The 17,076-nt window shown below is 46.5% G+C and overlaps 2 protein-coding genes across 3 annotated transcripts in view; one reads left to right on the forward strand and one right to left on the reverse strand.

Annotated features, from left to right (window-relative positions):
* UBE4A (ubiquitination factor E4A) overlaps positions 1-17,076 on the reverse strand; it is a 103,746-nt gene that overhangs the window by 66,600 nt on the left and 20,070 nt on the right. The gene's annotated exons all lie outside the window — the stretch shown is intronic.
* The window catches only part of LOC134966665 (T-cell surface glycoprotein CD3 gamma chain-like), a 48,047-nt gene that overhangs the window by 7,811 nt on the left and 23,160 nt on the right, over positions 1-17,076 (forward strand). For both annotated transcript variants that reach the window (XM_063943587.1, XM_063943588.1), the window contains exons 3-4: positions 10,924-11,127; positions 12,210-12,341. In XM_063943587.1, the coding sequence (XP_063799657.1) occupies positions 10,924-11,127; positions 12,210-12,341 (336 nt within the window). The remainder of the gene's footprint in view (positions 1-10,923; positions 11,128-12,209; positions 12,342-17,076) is intronic.

Consider the following 17,076-nt stretch of genomic DNA (forward strand, 5'->3'; position numbering starts at 1 on the left):
CGTGCTGAAGCTGCTGCCACTAGTCATGGCCGAGACGATGAAATGCCATCAACGTCGTCTGCCAAGGCCGATGCACAATGTCATAGTAGAGAGCATGTAAAATCCAAAAAAATAAAGCTCAGTAAAATGACCCAAAAATCTAACTCAAAATCGTCTGAGGAGAAGCGTAAACTTGCCAATGTGCCATTTACGTCACGGAGTGGCAAGGAACGGCTGAGGCCCTGGCCTATGTTCAAGGCTAGTGGTTCAGCTTCACCTGAGGATGGAAGCACTCATCCTCTCGCTAGAAAAATGAAAAGACTTAAGCTGCCAAAAGCACAGCAAAGAACTGTGCTTCTTCTAAATCACAAATCCCCAAGGAGAGTCCAATTGTGTCGGTTGCGATGCCTGACCTTCCCAACACTGGACAGGAAGAGGTTGCGCCTTCCACCATTTGCACGCCCCCTGCAAGTGCTGGAAGGAGCACCCACAGTCCAGTTCCTGATAGTCAAATTGAAGATGTCACTGTTGAAGTACACCAGGATGAGGATATGGGTGTTGCTGGCGCTGGGGAGGAAATTGACAAGGAGGATTCTGATGGTGAGGTGGTTTGTTTAAGTCAGGCACCCGGGGAGACACCTGTTGTCCGTGGGACGAATATGGCCATTGACATGCCTGGTCAAAATACAAAAAAAATCAACCCCTTCGGTGTGGAATTATTTCAACAGAAATGCGGACAACTGGTGTCAAGCCGTGTATGGCCTTTGTCAAGCTGTAATAAGTAGGGGTAAGGACGTTAACCACCTAGGAACATCCTCCCTTATACGTCACCTGGACCGCATTCATCAGAAGTCAGTGACAAGTTCAAAAACTTTGGATGACAGCGGAAGCAGTCCACTGACCACTAAATCCCTTCCTCTTGTAACCAAGCTCCTGCAAACCACACCACCAACTCCCTCAGTGTCAATTTCCTCCTTAGACAGGAAAGCCAATAGTCCTGCAGGCCATGTCACTGTCAAGTCTGACGAGTCCTCTCTTGCCTGGGATTCCTCCGATGCATCCTTGAGTGTAACGCCTACTGCTGCTGGCGCTGCTGTTGTTGCTGCTGGGAGTCGATCGTCATCCCAGAGGGGAAGTCGGAAGACCACTTGTACTACTTCCAGTAAGCAATTGACTGTCCAACAGTCCTTTGCGAGGAAGATGAAATATCACAGCAGTCATCCTGCTGCAAAGCGGATAACTCAGGCCTTGGCAGCCTGGGTGGTGAGAAATGTGTTTCCGGTATCCACCGTTAATTCACAGGCAACTAGAGACTTGATTGAGGTACTGTGTCCCCGGTACCAAATACCATCTAGGTTCCATTTCTCTAGGCAGGCGATACCGAAAATGTACACAGACGTCAGAAAAAGACTCACCAGTGTCCTAAAAAATGCAGTTGTACCCAATGTCCACTTAACCACGGACATGTGGACAAGTGGAGCAGGGCAGACTCAGGATTATATGACTGTGACAGCCCACTGGGTAGATGTATTGCCTCCCGCAGCAAGAACAGCAGCGGCGGCACCAGTAGCAGCATCTCGCAAACGCCAACTCGTTCCTAGGCAGGCTACGCTTTGTATCACCGCTTTCCATAAGAGGCACACAGCTGACACCCTCTTACGGAAACTGAGGAACATCATCGCAGAATGGCTTACCCCAATTGGACTCTCCTGGGGATTTGTGACATCGGACAACGCCACCAATATTGTGCGTGCATTACATGTGGGCAAATTCCAGCACGTCCCATGTTTTGCACATACATTGTATTTGGTGGTGCAGAATTATTTAAAAAATGACAGGGGCGTGCAAGAGATGCTGTTGGTGGCCTGAACAATTGCGGGCCACTTTCGGCATTGAGCCACCGCGTGCCGAAGACTGGAGCACCAGCAAACAGTCCTGAACCTGCCCTACCATCATCTGAAGCAAGAGGTGGTAACGAGGTGGAATTCAACCCTCTATATGCTTCAGAGGATGGAGGAGCAGCAAAAGGCCATTCAAGCCTATACATCTGCCTATGATATAGGCAAAGGAGGGGGAATGCACCTGACTCAAGCGCAGTGGAGAATGATTTCAACGTTGTGCAAGGTTCTGCAACCCTTTGAACTTGCCACACGTGAAGTCAGTTCAGACACTGCCAGCCTGAGTCAGGTCATTCCCCTCATCAGGCTTTTGCAGAAGAAGCTGGAGACATTGAAGGAGGAGCTAAAACAGAGCGATTCCGCTAGGCATGTGGGACTTGTGGATGGAGCCCTTAATTCGCTTAACCAGGATTCACAGGTCGTCAATCTGTTGAAATCAGAGCACTACATTTTGGCCACCGTGCTCGATCCTAGACTTAAAACCTACGTTGTATCTCTCTTTCCGGCAGACACAAGTCTGCTGGGGTTGAAAGACCTGCTGGTGAGAAAATTGTCAAGTCAAGCGGAACGCGACCTGTCAACAGCTCCTCCTTCACATTCTCCCGCAACTGGGGGTGCGAGGAAAAGGCTAAGAATTCCGAGCCCACCCGCTGGCGGTGATGCAGGGCAGTCTGGAGCGAGTGCTGACATCTGGTCCGGACTGAAGGACCTGCCAACGATTACTGACATGTCGTCTACTGTCACTGCATATGATTCTGTCACCATTGAAAGAATGGTGGAGGATTATATGAGTGACCGCATCCAAGTAGGCACGTCAGACAGTCCGTACGTATACTGGCAGGAAAAAGAGGCAATTTGGAGGCCCTTGCAGAAACTGGCTTTATTTCTCTGACGTCCTAAGTGGATGCTGGGACTCCGTAAGGACCATGGGGAATAGCGGCTCCGCAGGAGACTGGGCACCACTAAAGAAAGCTTTAGGACTACCTGGTGTGCACTGGCTCCTCCCACTATGACCCTCCTCCAGATCTCAGTTAGAATCTTGTGCCCGGCTGAGCTGGATGCACACTAGGGGCTCTCCTGAGCTCCTAGAAAAAGAAAGTTTATTTTAGGTTTTTTATTTTCAGTGAGATCTGCTGGCAACAGACTCACTGCTATGAGGGACTAAGGGGAGAAGAAGCGAACCTACCTGACTGGAGATAGTTTGGGCTTCTTAGGCTACTGGACACCATTAGCTCCAGAGGGATCGAACACAGGACCCGACCTCGATCGTTCGGTCCCGGAGCCGCGCCGCCGTCCCCCTTACAGAGCCAGAAGCAAGAAGCGGTCCTGGAAATCGGCGGCAGAAGACTTCGGTCTTCACCAAGGTAGCGCACAGCACTGCAGCTGTGCGCCATTGCTCCTCATGCACACCTCACACTCCGGTCACTGACGGGTGCAGGGCGCTGGGGGGGGGGGGGGGGCGCCCTGAGCAGCAATATTAAACACCTTGGCTGGCAAATCTACACAATATATAGTCATATAGGCTATATATGTGTAAAATACCCCTGCCAGAATCCATAAAAAAAGCGGGAGAAAAGTCCGCCGAAAAAGGGGCGGGGCTATCTCCCTCAGCACACTGGCGCCATTTTTTCTTCACAGTGCAGCTGGAAGACAGCTCCCCAGGCTCTCCCCTGTAGTTTTCAGGCTCAAAGGGTTAAAAAGAGAGGGGGGGCACTAAATTTAGGCGCAATATTGTGTATACAAGCAGCTATTGGGAAAAATCACAGTTATAGTGTTGATCCCTGCATTATATAGCGCTCTGGTGTGTGCTGGCATACTCTCTCTCTGTCTCCCCAAAAGACTTTGTGGGGTCCTGTCCTCAGTCAGAGCATTCCCTGTGTGTGTGCGGTGTGTCGGTACGGCTGTGTCGACATGTTTGAGGAGGATATGTGGAGGCAGAGCAGAGGCCTATAAATGTGATGTCGCCCCCTGTGGGGCCGACACCAGAGTGGATGGATAAGTGGAAGGTATTAACCGACAGTGTCTACTCCTTATGTAAAAGGCTGGATGACGTAACAGCTATGGGACAGCCGGCTTCTCAGCCCGCGCCTGCCCAGGCGTCTCAAAGGCCATCAGGGGCTCAAAAACGCCCGCTACCTCAGATGGCAGATACAGATGTCGACACGGAGTCTGACTCCAGTGTCGACGAGGTTGAGACATATACACAATCCACTAGGAACATCCGTTGCATGATCTCGGCAATGAAAAATGTGTTACACATTTCTGACATTAACCCATAGTACCACAAAAAAAAAAAAAGGGGTTTTATGTTTGGGGAGAAAAAGCAGGCAGTGTTTTGTTCCCCCATCAGATGAGTGAATGAAGCGTGGGTTCCCCCGATAAGAAACTGGTAATTTCTAAAAAGTTACTGATGACGTACCTTTTCCCGCCAGAGGATAGGTCACGTGGGGAGATATCCCCTAGGGTGGATAAGGCGCTCGCACGTTTGTCAAATAAGGTGGCACTGCCGTCTTAGGATACGGCCACTTTGAAGGAGCCTGCTGATAAGAAGCAGGAGGCTATCCTGAAGTCTGTATATACACACTCGGGTACTATACTGAGACCTGCAATTGCCTCAGCATGGAGAGTGCTGCTGCAGCATGGTCTGATACCCTGTCAGATAATATTGATACCCTAGACAGGGATACTATTTTGCTAACATAGAGCATATTAAAGACGTTGTCTTATATATGAGGGATGCACAGAGGGATATTTGCCGGCTGGCATCCAAAATTAATGCAATGTCCATTCTGCCAGGAGGGTATTAGGGACCCGGCAGTGGACAGGTGATGCTGGCTTTAAAAGGCACATGGAGATTCTGCCTTATGAAGGTGAGGAATTGTTTGAGGATGGTCTCTGGGACCTCGTATCCACAGCAACAGCTGGGAAGGAAAACATTTTTACCTCAGATTTCCTCACAGCCTAAGAAAGCACCGTATTATCAGGTACAGTCCTTTCGGCTTCAGAAAAGCGAGCGGGTCAAGGGCGCTTCCTTTCTGCACAGAGACAAGGGAAGAGGGAAAAAGCTGCACCAGACAGCCAGTTCCCAGGATCAAAAATCTTCCCCCGCTTCATCTGAGTCCACCGCATGACGCTGGGGCTCCACAGGTGGAGCCAGGTGCGGTGGGGGCGCGTCTCGGGAACTTCAGCGAACAGTGGGCTCGCTCACAGGTGGATCCCTGGGTTCTGCAGGTAGTATCACAGGGATACAAGCTGGAGTTCGAGGCGACTCCCCCTCGCCGTTACCTCAAATCAGCCGTGCCTGCTGCCTTCGGAGAAAGGGGAGGTAGTACTGGCGGCAATTCACAAGCTGTACTTCCAGCAGGTGATAATCAAGGTACCCCTCCTTCAACAAGGCCGGGGTTACTATTCCACAATGTTTGTGGTACCGAAACCAGACGGTTCGGTGAGACCCATTCTAAAATTGAAATCTGTGAACACTTATATACGAAGGTTCAAGTTCAAAATGGAATCGCTCAGGGCGGTTATTGCAAGCCTGGACGAAGGGGATTACATGGTATCACTGGACATCAAGGATGCTTACCTGCATGTCCCCATTTACCCTCCTCACCAGGAGTACCTCAAAATTGTGGTACAGGACTGTCATTACCAATTCCAGACGTTGCCGTTGGTCTGTCCCCGGCACCGAGGGTATTTACCAAGGTAATGGCCGAAATGATGATACTCCTTCGAAAAAAGGGAGTTATAATTATCCCTTACTTGGACGATCTCCTTTTAAATGCGAGGTCCAGGGAGCAGTTGTTGGTCGGAGTAGCACTATCTCGGGAAGTGCTACAACAGCACGGCTGGATTCTGAATATTCCAAAGTCGCAGCTGGTTCCTACGACGCGTCTACTGTTCCTGGGTATGGTTCTGGACACAGAACAGGAAAAAGGGTTTCTCCCGGAGGAGAAGGTCAAGGAGTTGTCATCGCTAGTCAGAGACCTCCTAAAACAAATACAGGTGTCGGTGCATCAATGCACGCGAGTCCTGGGAAAGATGGTAGCTTCTTACGAAGAAAATCCATTCGGCAGGTTCCATGCAAGGATCTTCCAGTGGGATCTGTTGGACAAGTGGTCCGGGTCGCATCTTCAGATGCATCGGCTGATAACCCTGTCTCCAAGGGCCAGGGTGTCGCTGTTGTGGTGGCTGCAGAGTGCTCATCTTCTAGAGGGCCGCAGATTCGGCATACAGGACTGGGTCCTGGTGGCCACGGATGCCAGCCTTCGAGGCTGGGGGGGCAGTCACACAAGGAAGAAACTTCCAAGGACTATGGTCGAGTCAGGAGACTTCCCTACACATAAATATTCGGGAACTAAGGGCCATTTACAATGCCCTAAGTCAGGCTAGACCCTGCTTCAACACAAGCCGGTGCTGATCCAGTCAGACAACATCACGGCGGTCGCCCATGTAAACCAACAGGGCGGCACAAGAAGCAGGATGGCGATGGCAGATGCCACAAGGATTTCCGATGGGCGGAAAATCATGTGTTAGCACTGTCAGCAGTGTTCATTCCCGGAGTGGACAACTGGGAAACAGACTTTCTCAGTAGGCACGACCTCCACCCGGGAGAGTGGGGACTTCATCCGGTAGTTTTCCAAATGATTGTACACCATTGGGAAAGGCCACAGGTGGACATGTCGGCGTCCCGCCTCAACAAAAAGCTAAAAATATACTGCGCCGGGTCAAGGGACCCTCAGGCGATAGCTGTGGACGCTCTGGTAACACCGTGGGTATACCAGTCGGTGTATGTGTTCCCTCCTCTGCCTCTCATACCCAAGGTACTGAGAATAATAAGAAGGAGAGGAGTACGAACTATACTCGTGGTTCCGGATTGGCCAAGAAGAGCTTGGTACCCAGAACTTCAAGAAATGATCTCAGAGGACCCATGGCCTCTGCCGCTCAGACAGGACCTGCTGCAGCAGGGACCCTGTCTGTTCCAAGTCTTACCGCGGCTGCGTTTGACGGCATGGCGGTTGAACACCGGATCCTAAAGGAAAAAGACATTCCGGAGGAAGTCATTCCTACGCTGATTAAGGCTAGGAAAGATGTGATCGCAAAACACTATCACCGCATATGGCAAAAACATGTTGCTTGGTGTGAGGCCAGGAAGGCCCCAACGGAGGAATTTCAACTGGGTCGATTTCTGCACTTCCTACAGTCAGGAGTGACTATTGGCCTAAAATTAGGTTCCATTAAGGTCCAGATTTCGGCTCTGTACATTTTCTTCCAAAAAAGAACTGGCTTCACTGCCTGAAGTTCAGACTTTTGTTAAGGGAGTGCTGCATATTCACCCCCCGTTTGTGCCTCCAGTGGCACCGTGGGATCTCAACGTGGTGTTGGATTTCCTGAAGTCGCATTGGGTTGAGCCACTTAAATCCGTGGAGCTAAAATACCTCACGTGGAAAGTGGTCATGCTGTTGGCCTTGGCGTCGGCCAGGCGTGTATCAGAATTGGCGGCTTTGTCATGCAAAAGCCCTTATCTGATTTTTTTATATAGATAGGGCGGAATTGAGGACTCGTTCCCAATTCCTTCCTAAGGTGGTATCAGTTTTTCATGTGAACCAACCTGTTGTGGTGCCTGCGGCTACTTGGGACTTGGAGGATTCCAAGTTACTGGACGTAGTCAGGGCCCTGAAAAATATATGTTTCCAGGACGGCTGGAGTCAGGAAAACTGACTCGCTATTTATACTGTATGCACCCAACAAGCTGGGTGCTCCTGCTTCTAAGCAGACTATTGCTCGCTGGATCTGTAGCACGATTTAACTTGCACATTCTGCGGCTGGACTGCCGCACCCTAAATCTGTAAAAGCCCATTCCACGAGGAAAGTGGGCTCTTCTTGGGCGTCTGCCCGAGGGGTCTCGGCTTTACAAATTTGCCGAGCTGTTACTTGGTCGGGTTCAAACACTTTTGCAAGAGTCTACTAGTTTGATACCCTGGCTGAGGAGGACCTAGAGTTGCTCATTCGGTGCTGCAGAGTCATCCGCACTCTCCCGCCCGTTTGGGAGCTTTGGTATAATCCCCATGGTCCTTACGGAGTCCCAGCATCCACTTAGGACGTCAGAGAAAATAAGATTTTACTCACCGGTAAATCTATTTCTCGTAGTCCGTAGTGGATGCTGGGCGCCCATCCCAAGTGCGGATTGTCTGCATTACTTATATATAGTTATTGCCTAACTAAAGGGTTATTGTTGAGCCATCTGTTGAGAGGCTCAGTTATATTTCATACTGTTAACTGGGTATAGTATCACGAGTTATACGGTGTGATTGGTGTGGCTGGTATGAGTCTTACCCGGGATTCAAAATCCTTCCTTATTGTGTCAGCTCTTCCGGGCACAGTATCCTAACTGAGGTCTGGAGGAGGGTCATAGTGGGAGGAGCCAGTGCACACCAGGTAGTCCTAAAGCTTTCTTTAGTTGTGCCCAGTCTCCTGCGGAGCCGCTATTCCCCATGGTCCTTACGGAGTCCCAGCATCCACTACGGACTACGAGAAATAGATTTACCGGTGAGTAAAATCTTATTTTTACCTGAGTTGCCCCCCCCCCCCCCCCTCCAGTGTGTACTCCGAAAGAGTGTTTAGTGCAGCCGCTCACCTTGTCAGCAATCGGCGTACGAGGTTACTTCCAGAAAATGTGGAGAAGATGATGTTCATCAAAATGAATTATAATCAATTCCTCTGTGGAGACTTTCACCAGCAGCAATTGCCTCCAGAAAGTACACAGGGACCTGAGATGGTGGATTCCAGTGCGGACGAATTAATAATCTGTGAGGAGGGGGATGTACACAGTGAAAGGGGTGAGGAATCGGACGATGAGGAGGAGGTGGACATCTTGCCTCTGTAGAGCCAGTTTGTGCAAGGAGAGATTGATTGCTTCTTTTTTGGTGGGGGCCCAAACCAACCAGTCATTTTAGTCACAGTCGTGTGGCAGACCCTGTCGCTGAAATGATGGGTTCGTTAAAGTGTGCATGTCCTGTTTATACAACATAAGGGTGGGTGGGAGGGCCCAAGGACAATTCCATCTTGCACCTCTTTTTTCTTTCATTTTTCTTTGCATCATGTGCTGTTTGGGGACTATCTTTTTGAAGTGCCATCCTGCCTGACACTGCAGTGCCACTCCCAGATGGGCCAGGTGTTTGTGTCGGCCACTTGTGATGCTTAGCTTAGCCATCCAGCGACCTTGGTGCACCTCTTTTTTTCTTTGCATCATGTGCTGTTTGGGGACTATTTTTTAAATCTGCCATCCTGTCTGACACTGCAGTGCCACTCCTAGATGGGCCAGGTGTTTGTGTCGACCACTTGGGTCGCTTAGCTTATCCATCCAGCGACCTTGGTGCACCTCTTTTTTTCTTTGCATCATGTGCTGTTTGGGGACTATTTTTTAAATCTGCCATCCTGTCTGACACTGCAGTGCCACTCCTAGATGGGCCAGGTGTTTGTGTCGGCCACTTGGGTCGCTTAGCTTAGTCACACAGCTACCTCATTGCACCTCTTTTTTTCTTTGCATCATGTGCTGTTTGGGGACTATTTTTTTGAAGTGCCATCCTGTCTGACACTGCAGTGCCACTCCTAGATGGGCCAGGTGTTTGTGTCGGCCACTTGTGTCGCTTAGCTTAGTCATCCAGCGACCTCGGTGCAAATTTTAGGACTAAAAATAATATTGTGAGGTGTGAGGTGTTCAGAATAGACTGAAAATGAGTGGAAATTATGGTTATTGAGGTTAATAATACTATGGGATCAAAATTACCCCCAAATTCTATGATTTAAGCTGTTTTTGAGGGTTTTTTGTAAAAATACACCCGAATCCAAAACACACCCGAATTCGACAAAAACATTTCAGGGAGGTTTTGCCAAAATGCGTCCGAATCCAAAACACGGCCGCGGAACCGAACACAAAACCAAAACACAAAACCCGAAAAATTTCCGGTGCACATCACTAGTTTAAATATATGAAATCTAAACAGACACATATCATATAGCCACAACACAAATGGATTAGGCACAATAGGCTGGAGAGGGTAATCAGATTGGACTTTGCTGCTGGGAGTCCGCAAGTCACAGTCATCTAACTGCCGCCTTCATATAGCTAGCTGCAATTACCAGATGAGACAGAGATGCAAGTTATAGAATAGGGACCAAGGAGAATGGCCCAAGCTGGTTTGTTATGGAGAGATAGGCAGACAGATCAGGGGGACGGACATGATAGCAGTGGTTAGGAACAGGCTGGATCTGGTCCACAGCAATCGGCACAGGATGAACAAGAACACTGGTGTAAATATATACATATATTATATATATACAGTATATATATATATATATATATATATATTTATATTTATATGTTTACACTGTACATTTTTTATTTTTTTAATGGTTTGTAGAGGAACATAGGGTGTTATATCATTGGGCCTGATTCAGAAAAAAAGCAAGTAACTAACTATGTGTCTGGAGCAATCCATGTTGCCATGCAATGGGAACAAATACATTTATATTTTTTTCTGTGCAGGGTGAATACTGGCTGCTTTTGCATGTAGCCCACAAATGTTAAGCTGGATACACATTGGGAATATATCGGCCCGTTTTGTAATTTCCGGACGAATCGGAACAACATATCGGGCATATCACTCAGTGTGTGTTCCCGAATTGTGGGTGCCCGCAGTCGCTAGTAACGCTGCCCAGTTGGTCAACCGTGCAATAACTGTGACATATGTAATGAAGGAAGGAGCGTTAAGTCGACCCAACCTTCATAACATCGTTCAATGTCTACCCAGGACCTAAAACCTGACATATCGGCTGGGTACACATCATCACAGTCTCTCTGCACATGTTACATCTGCCCTACCTGCAGTGCCTTATAGTTTTGCCCAGTTGCTTGCCTTTTGGCTTTGCTTGCAAATCAGAATCAGGCCAATGTATGTTAGTAAATGGATATTTAAATGCATCAGTTGCACCTCTCCCATATGGGTACTTGCGTTTCACCTGACCAGTCACTTCTTCTCCCCACTAGCATATGAGAAAAATGAAAAGCTGTTCCTCCACTGCTCCTTCAATCAGTACAGCTGGAAAAAGGACGACAGCGATCTAGGTTTGGAATTTAATAATACAGACCTGGACTTGGGCTCTCTGTGGAATGATCCTCGCGGAGTCTACTCCTGCTGGGATGCAGCACCTGACCCGAGAGCACCGCAATATATCCATGTGCACGTGAGAAGTGAGTAGCCGTGAGAAGCAGTCGCTGCCACTATAGCATAGGGCAGAAGGGTGGGTACAAGGTACCATCTGCTTGTTTTCTGCTCTCTTCTTGCAAGTGACTTCTAACTAGGTATGAACATGGATAGTCAATGTTTATTTTCCGATGCTGGTGGTATTATTATTCGATGGTGGCTTCTTGAGCTTCGCCACCTACGAATGGGGTGGAAGCAGTGGTCTTCCAATGATAAAAATATGGCTGTAAACAACTGTTCGCGATGGTTCTTAATTACACATGACGGGATGGTAAGATAAGATTGTATCGGAAGATTCAATGCCAGAAGCCTGCCCACCATTCGATGATAGGCTTCCGATGTCCATTGCTTCTTCTTTTTTGATTATTTTATAGCCAACCCCATATCCTGGTAAAAGCAGTGTGTTTCTTACACATCATCCAACAAGCCCAGAATATAAGGGAACAAGAACCAGAGGAGAGGGCATAATACAATACATATCTGTTATGAAACAATGGGGTGAGGGCTTACTGGTTAAGGTATTGATTTAATCAAGCAAAGCTGCATATCAAGATAATAGGTCCATGACCTGGTACCATGAAAGTAACATCTGTTCCTGTTATGTTCTATACTTAAATGTACAGTATATGTATACACGTGTCTGGCATACAGTCTCACAGTGTCGGACTGGGGTATGAAGAGCCCACCGGGAGAATGCCGTAATAGGGGCCCATACTTAGGGGTGTGGCCAATCTACAAAGGGGGTGTGGCCAGCCTCCACAAAGACTTGAAATGTACAATAGTCTAGTGCAGTGTAATGCAACATATCTACCATGTATAAATATACAAGTGCACAGTCTGGAATCTGATCCCTAGAGGAAGGAGTGGGCCCTCAGGCAGCGGGGCCTACTGGTGGTTTCCCCTGTACCCCTGTGGGCCAGTCCGACCCTGTAGTCTTATCTTCTCTGGTTTTCTCCCTCGTCTAATTAGCCGTATCACATAACTCTATTTCCCATCTTCCTCTTCTATTCCATCTTCTGCGCATCACACAAATAGTCCCTGGTTTGATCGTCTATGGTTTTCTTCTCAGAGTGCCAGAACTGCATAGAGCTGGACACCGGAACTATCTCCGGATTCCTTGTGGCTGATGTCATTATGATTGGTCTTATTGCCATGGCTGTATATTTTGTTTCCGGCGTGGAGACCCGCAGACCTGGACGAGGTGAGATCATATACAGTATATAACGTGTAGAGGGGGTAATTCAGAGTTGATCGCAGCAGCAAATTTGTTAGCAGTTGGGCAAAACCATGTGCACTGCAGGGGGTGCAGGTATAACACGTGCAGAGAGAGTTAGATTTGGGTGGGGTGTGTTCAAACTGAAATCTAAATTGCAGTGTAAAAATAAAACAGCCAGTATTTACCCTGCACAGAAACAATATTACCCACCCAAATCTAACTCTCTCTGCACATGTTATATCTGCCCCTCCTGCAGTGCACATGGTTTTGCCCAACTGCTAACAAATTTTCTGCTGCGATCAACTCTGAATTACCCCCATTGTACCATGATCATAGGGTAGACGGAAAGTAATTGTCAGGTACATATATCATACTTTTTAAATCACATGAATGGTGCTTGAATTGTGTGCGTCTTATAGGATGAACGAATGGTACTTGTAATATATATGTTGTTTATTATATATGTTATATATTACACATAAGTAGTGCTTGTATCATGCGTATCCTATAAGGTGAATGAATGGTGCATGTATTGCACTTGTTTATAGTATGAGAAATGCATGATTCTTATACTGTAAGCATGCTATATGATAACTGATTGCTGTTTGTATTGTGTAAGATGTGGGGAAGAATAAACTGCACGCTTCAGATATAGACATCATTTAAATACAAGTACTGTATGTTCTGTTTAGCACCATATTATTACATTACGTTCTTTAAATACAGCATTTCGTATGGCAGCACAGCGACAGTCATATAGTATAGCGACAGTCATATAGCGACAGTCATATAGTATAGCGACAGTCATATAGCGACAGTCATACAGTATAGCGACAGTCATATAGTATAGCGACAGTCATATAGCGACAGTCATACAGTATAGCGACAGTCATATAGCGACAGTCATACAGTATAGCGACAGTCATATAGCGACAGTCATATAGTATAGCGACAGTCATATAGCGACAGTCATACAGTATAGCAACAGTCATATAGCGGCAGTCATACAGTATAGCGACAGTCATATAGCGACAGTCATACAGTATAGCGACAGTCATACAGTATAGCGACAGTCATATAGCGACAGTCATACAGTATAGCGACAGTCATATAGCGACAGTCATACAGTATAGCGACAGTCATATAGCGGCAGTCATACAGTATAGCGACAGTCATATAGCGACAGTCATACAGTATAGCGACAGTCATATAGCGACAGTCACACAGTATAGCGACAGTCATATAGCGACAGTCATACAGTATAGCGACAGTCATATAGCGACAGTCATACAGTATAGCGACAGTCATATAGCGACAGTCATACAGTATAGCGACAGTCATATAGCGATAGTCATACAGTATAGCGACAGTCATATAGCGACAGTCATACAGTATAGCGACAGTCATATAGCGACAGTCATACAGTATAGCGACAGTCATATAGCGACAGTCATACAGTATAGTGACAGTCATAAAGCGACAGTCATACAGTATAGCGACAGTCATATAGCGACAGTCATATAGTATAGCGACAGTCATATAGCGACAGTCATATAGCGACAGTCATACAGTATAGCGACAGTCATACAGCGACAGTCATATAGTATAGCGACAGTCATATAGCGACAGTCATATAGCGACAGTCATATAGTATAGCGACAGTCATATAGCGACAGTCATATAGCGACAGTCATACAGTATAGCGACAGTCATATAGCGACAGTCATACAGTATAGCGACAGTCATATAGCGACAGTCATACAGTATAGCGACAGTCATATAGCGACAGTCATATAGCGACAGTCATATAGCGACAGTCATACAGTAAAGCGACAGTCATATAGCGACAGTCATACAGTATAGCGACAGTCATATAGCGACAGTCATACAGTATAGTGACAGTCATGCAGTATAGCGACAGTCATATAGCGACAGTCATACAGTATAGCGACAGTCATATAGCGACAGTCATACAGTATAGCGACAGTGATATAGCGACAGTCATACAGTATTGCGACAGTCATACAGTATAGCGACAGTCATGCAGTATAGCGACAGTCATACAGTATAGCGACAGTCATATAGCGACAGTCATACAATATAGCGACAGTCATATAGCGACAGTCATACAGTATAGTGACAGTCATATAGCGACAGTCATACAGTATAGTGACAGTCATATAGTATAGCGACAGTTATATAGCGACAGTCATACGGTATAGCGACAGTCATACAGTATAGCGACAGTCATATAGTGACAGTCATATAGTATAGCGACAGTCATATAGCGACAGTCATACAGTATAGCGACAGTCATATAGCGAAAGTAATACAGTATAGTGACAGTCATGCAGTATAGCGACAGTCATATAGCGACAGTCATACAGTATAGCGACAGTCATATAGCGACAATCATGCAGTATAGCGACAGTCATATAGCGACAGTCATACAGTATAGCGACAGTCATATAGCGACAGTCATACAGTATAGCGACAGTCATATAGCAACAGTCATACAGTATAGCGACAGTCATATAGCGACAGTCATACAGTATAGCGACAGTCATATAGCGACAGTCATATAGTATAGCGACAGTCATATAGCGACAGTCATACAGTATAGCGACAGTCATATAGTGACAGTCATACAGTATAGCGACAGTCATATAGCGACAGTCATACAGTATAGCGACAGTCATACAGTATAGCGACAGTCATACAGCGACAGTCATATAGTATAGCGACAGTCATATAGCGACAGTCATACAGTATAGCGACAGTCATATAGCGACAGTCATACAGTATAGCGACAGTCATATGGCGACAGTGATACAGTATAGCGACAGTTATATAGCGAGTCATACAGTATAGCGACAGTCATATAGCGACAGTCATACAGTATAGCGACAGTCATATGGCGACAGTGATACAGTATAGCGACAGTTATATAGCGAGTCATACAGTATAGCGACAGTCATATAGCGACAGTCATACAGTATAGCGACAGTCATATGGCGACAGTGATACAGTATAGCGACAGTCATATAGCGACAGTCATACAGTATAGCGACAGTCATATAGCGACAGTCATACAGTATAGCGACAGTCATATAGCGACAGTCATACAGTATAGCGACAGTCATATAGCGACAGTCATACAGTATAGCGACAGTCATATAGCGACAGTCATACAGTATAGCGACAGTCATATAGCGACAGTCATACAGTATAGCGACAGTCATATAGCGACAGTCATACAGTATAGCGACAGTCATATAGCGACAGTCATACAGTATAGCGACAGTCATATAGCGACAGTCATACAGTATAGCGACAGTCATATGGCGACAGTGATACAGTATAGCGACAGTTATATAGCGAGTCATACAGTATAGCGACAGTCATATAGCGACAGTCATACAGTATAGCGACAGTCATATGGCGACAGTGATACAGTATAGCGACAGTCATATAGCGACAGTCATACAGTATAGCGACAGTCATATAGCGACAGTCATATAGTATAGCGACAGTCATATAGCGACAGTCATACAGTATAGCGACAGTCATATAGCGACAGTCATACAGTATAGCGACAGTCATATAGCGACAGTCATATAGTATAGCGACAGTCATATAGCGACAATCATACAGTATAGCGACAGTCATATAGCGACAGTCATACAGTATAGCGACAGTCATATAGCGACAGTCATACAGTATAGCGACAGTCATACAGCGACAGTCATATAGTATAGCGACAGTCATATAGCGACAGTCATATAGCGACAGTCATACAGTATAGCGACAGTCATATAGCGACAGTCATACAGTATAGCGACAGTCATATAGCGAGTCATACAGTATAGCGACAGTCATATAGCGACAGTCATATAGTATAGCGACAGTCATATAGCGACAATCATACAGTATAGCGACAGTCATATAGCGACAGTCATACAGTATAGCGACAGTCATATAGCGACAGTCATACAGTATAGCGACAGTCATATAGCGACAGTCATACAGTATAGCGACAGTCATGCAGTATAGCTACAGTCATATAGTGACAGTCATACAGTATAGCGACAGTCATATAGCGACAGTCATACAGTATAGCGACAGTCATATAGCGACAGTCATACAGTATAGCTACAGTCATATAGTGACAGTCATACAGTATAGCGACAGTCATATAGCGACAGTCATACAGTATAGCAACAGTCATATAGCGACAGTCATACAGTATAGCGACAGTCATATAGCGACAGTCATATAGCGACAGTCATACAGTATAGCGACCGTCATACAGTATAGCGACAGTCATACAGTATAGCGACAGTCATATAGCGACAGTCATACAGTATAGCGACAGTCATACAGTATAGCGACAGTCATATAGCGACAGTCATACAGTATAGCGACAGTCATATAGCGACAGTCATACAGTATAGCGACAGTCATATAGCGACAGTCATACAGTATAGCGACAGTCATACAGTATAGCGACAGTCATATAGCGACAGTCATACAGTATAGCGACAGTCATATAGCGACAGTCATACAGTATAGCGACAGTCATACAGTATAGCGACAGTCATATAGCGACAGTCATACAGTATAGCGACAGTCATATAGCGACAGTCATACAGTATAGCGACAGTCATATAGCGACAGTCATATAGTATAGCGACAGTCATATAGCGACAGTCATACAGTA

The sequence above is a fragment of the Pseudophryne corroboree genome, chromosome 10 (assembly GCF_028390025.1).
Source record: "Pseudophryne corroboree isolate aPseCor3 chromosome 10, aPseCor3.hap2, whole genome shotgun sequence".
Taxonomy (NCBI): domain Eukaryota; kingdom Metazoa; phylum Chordata; class Amphibia; order Anura; family Myobatrachidae; genus Pseudophryne; species Pseudophryne corroboree.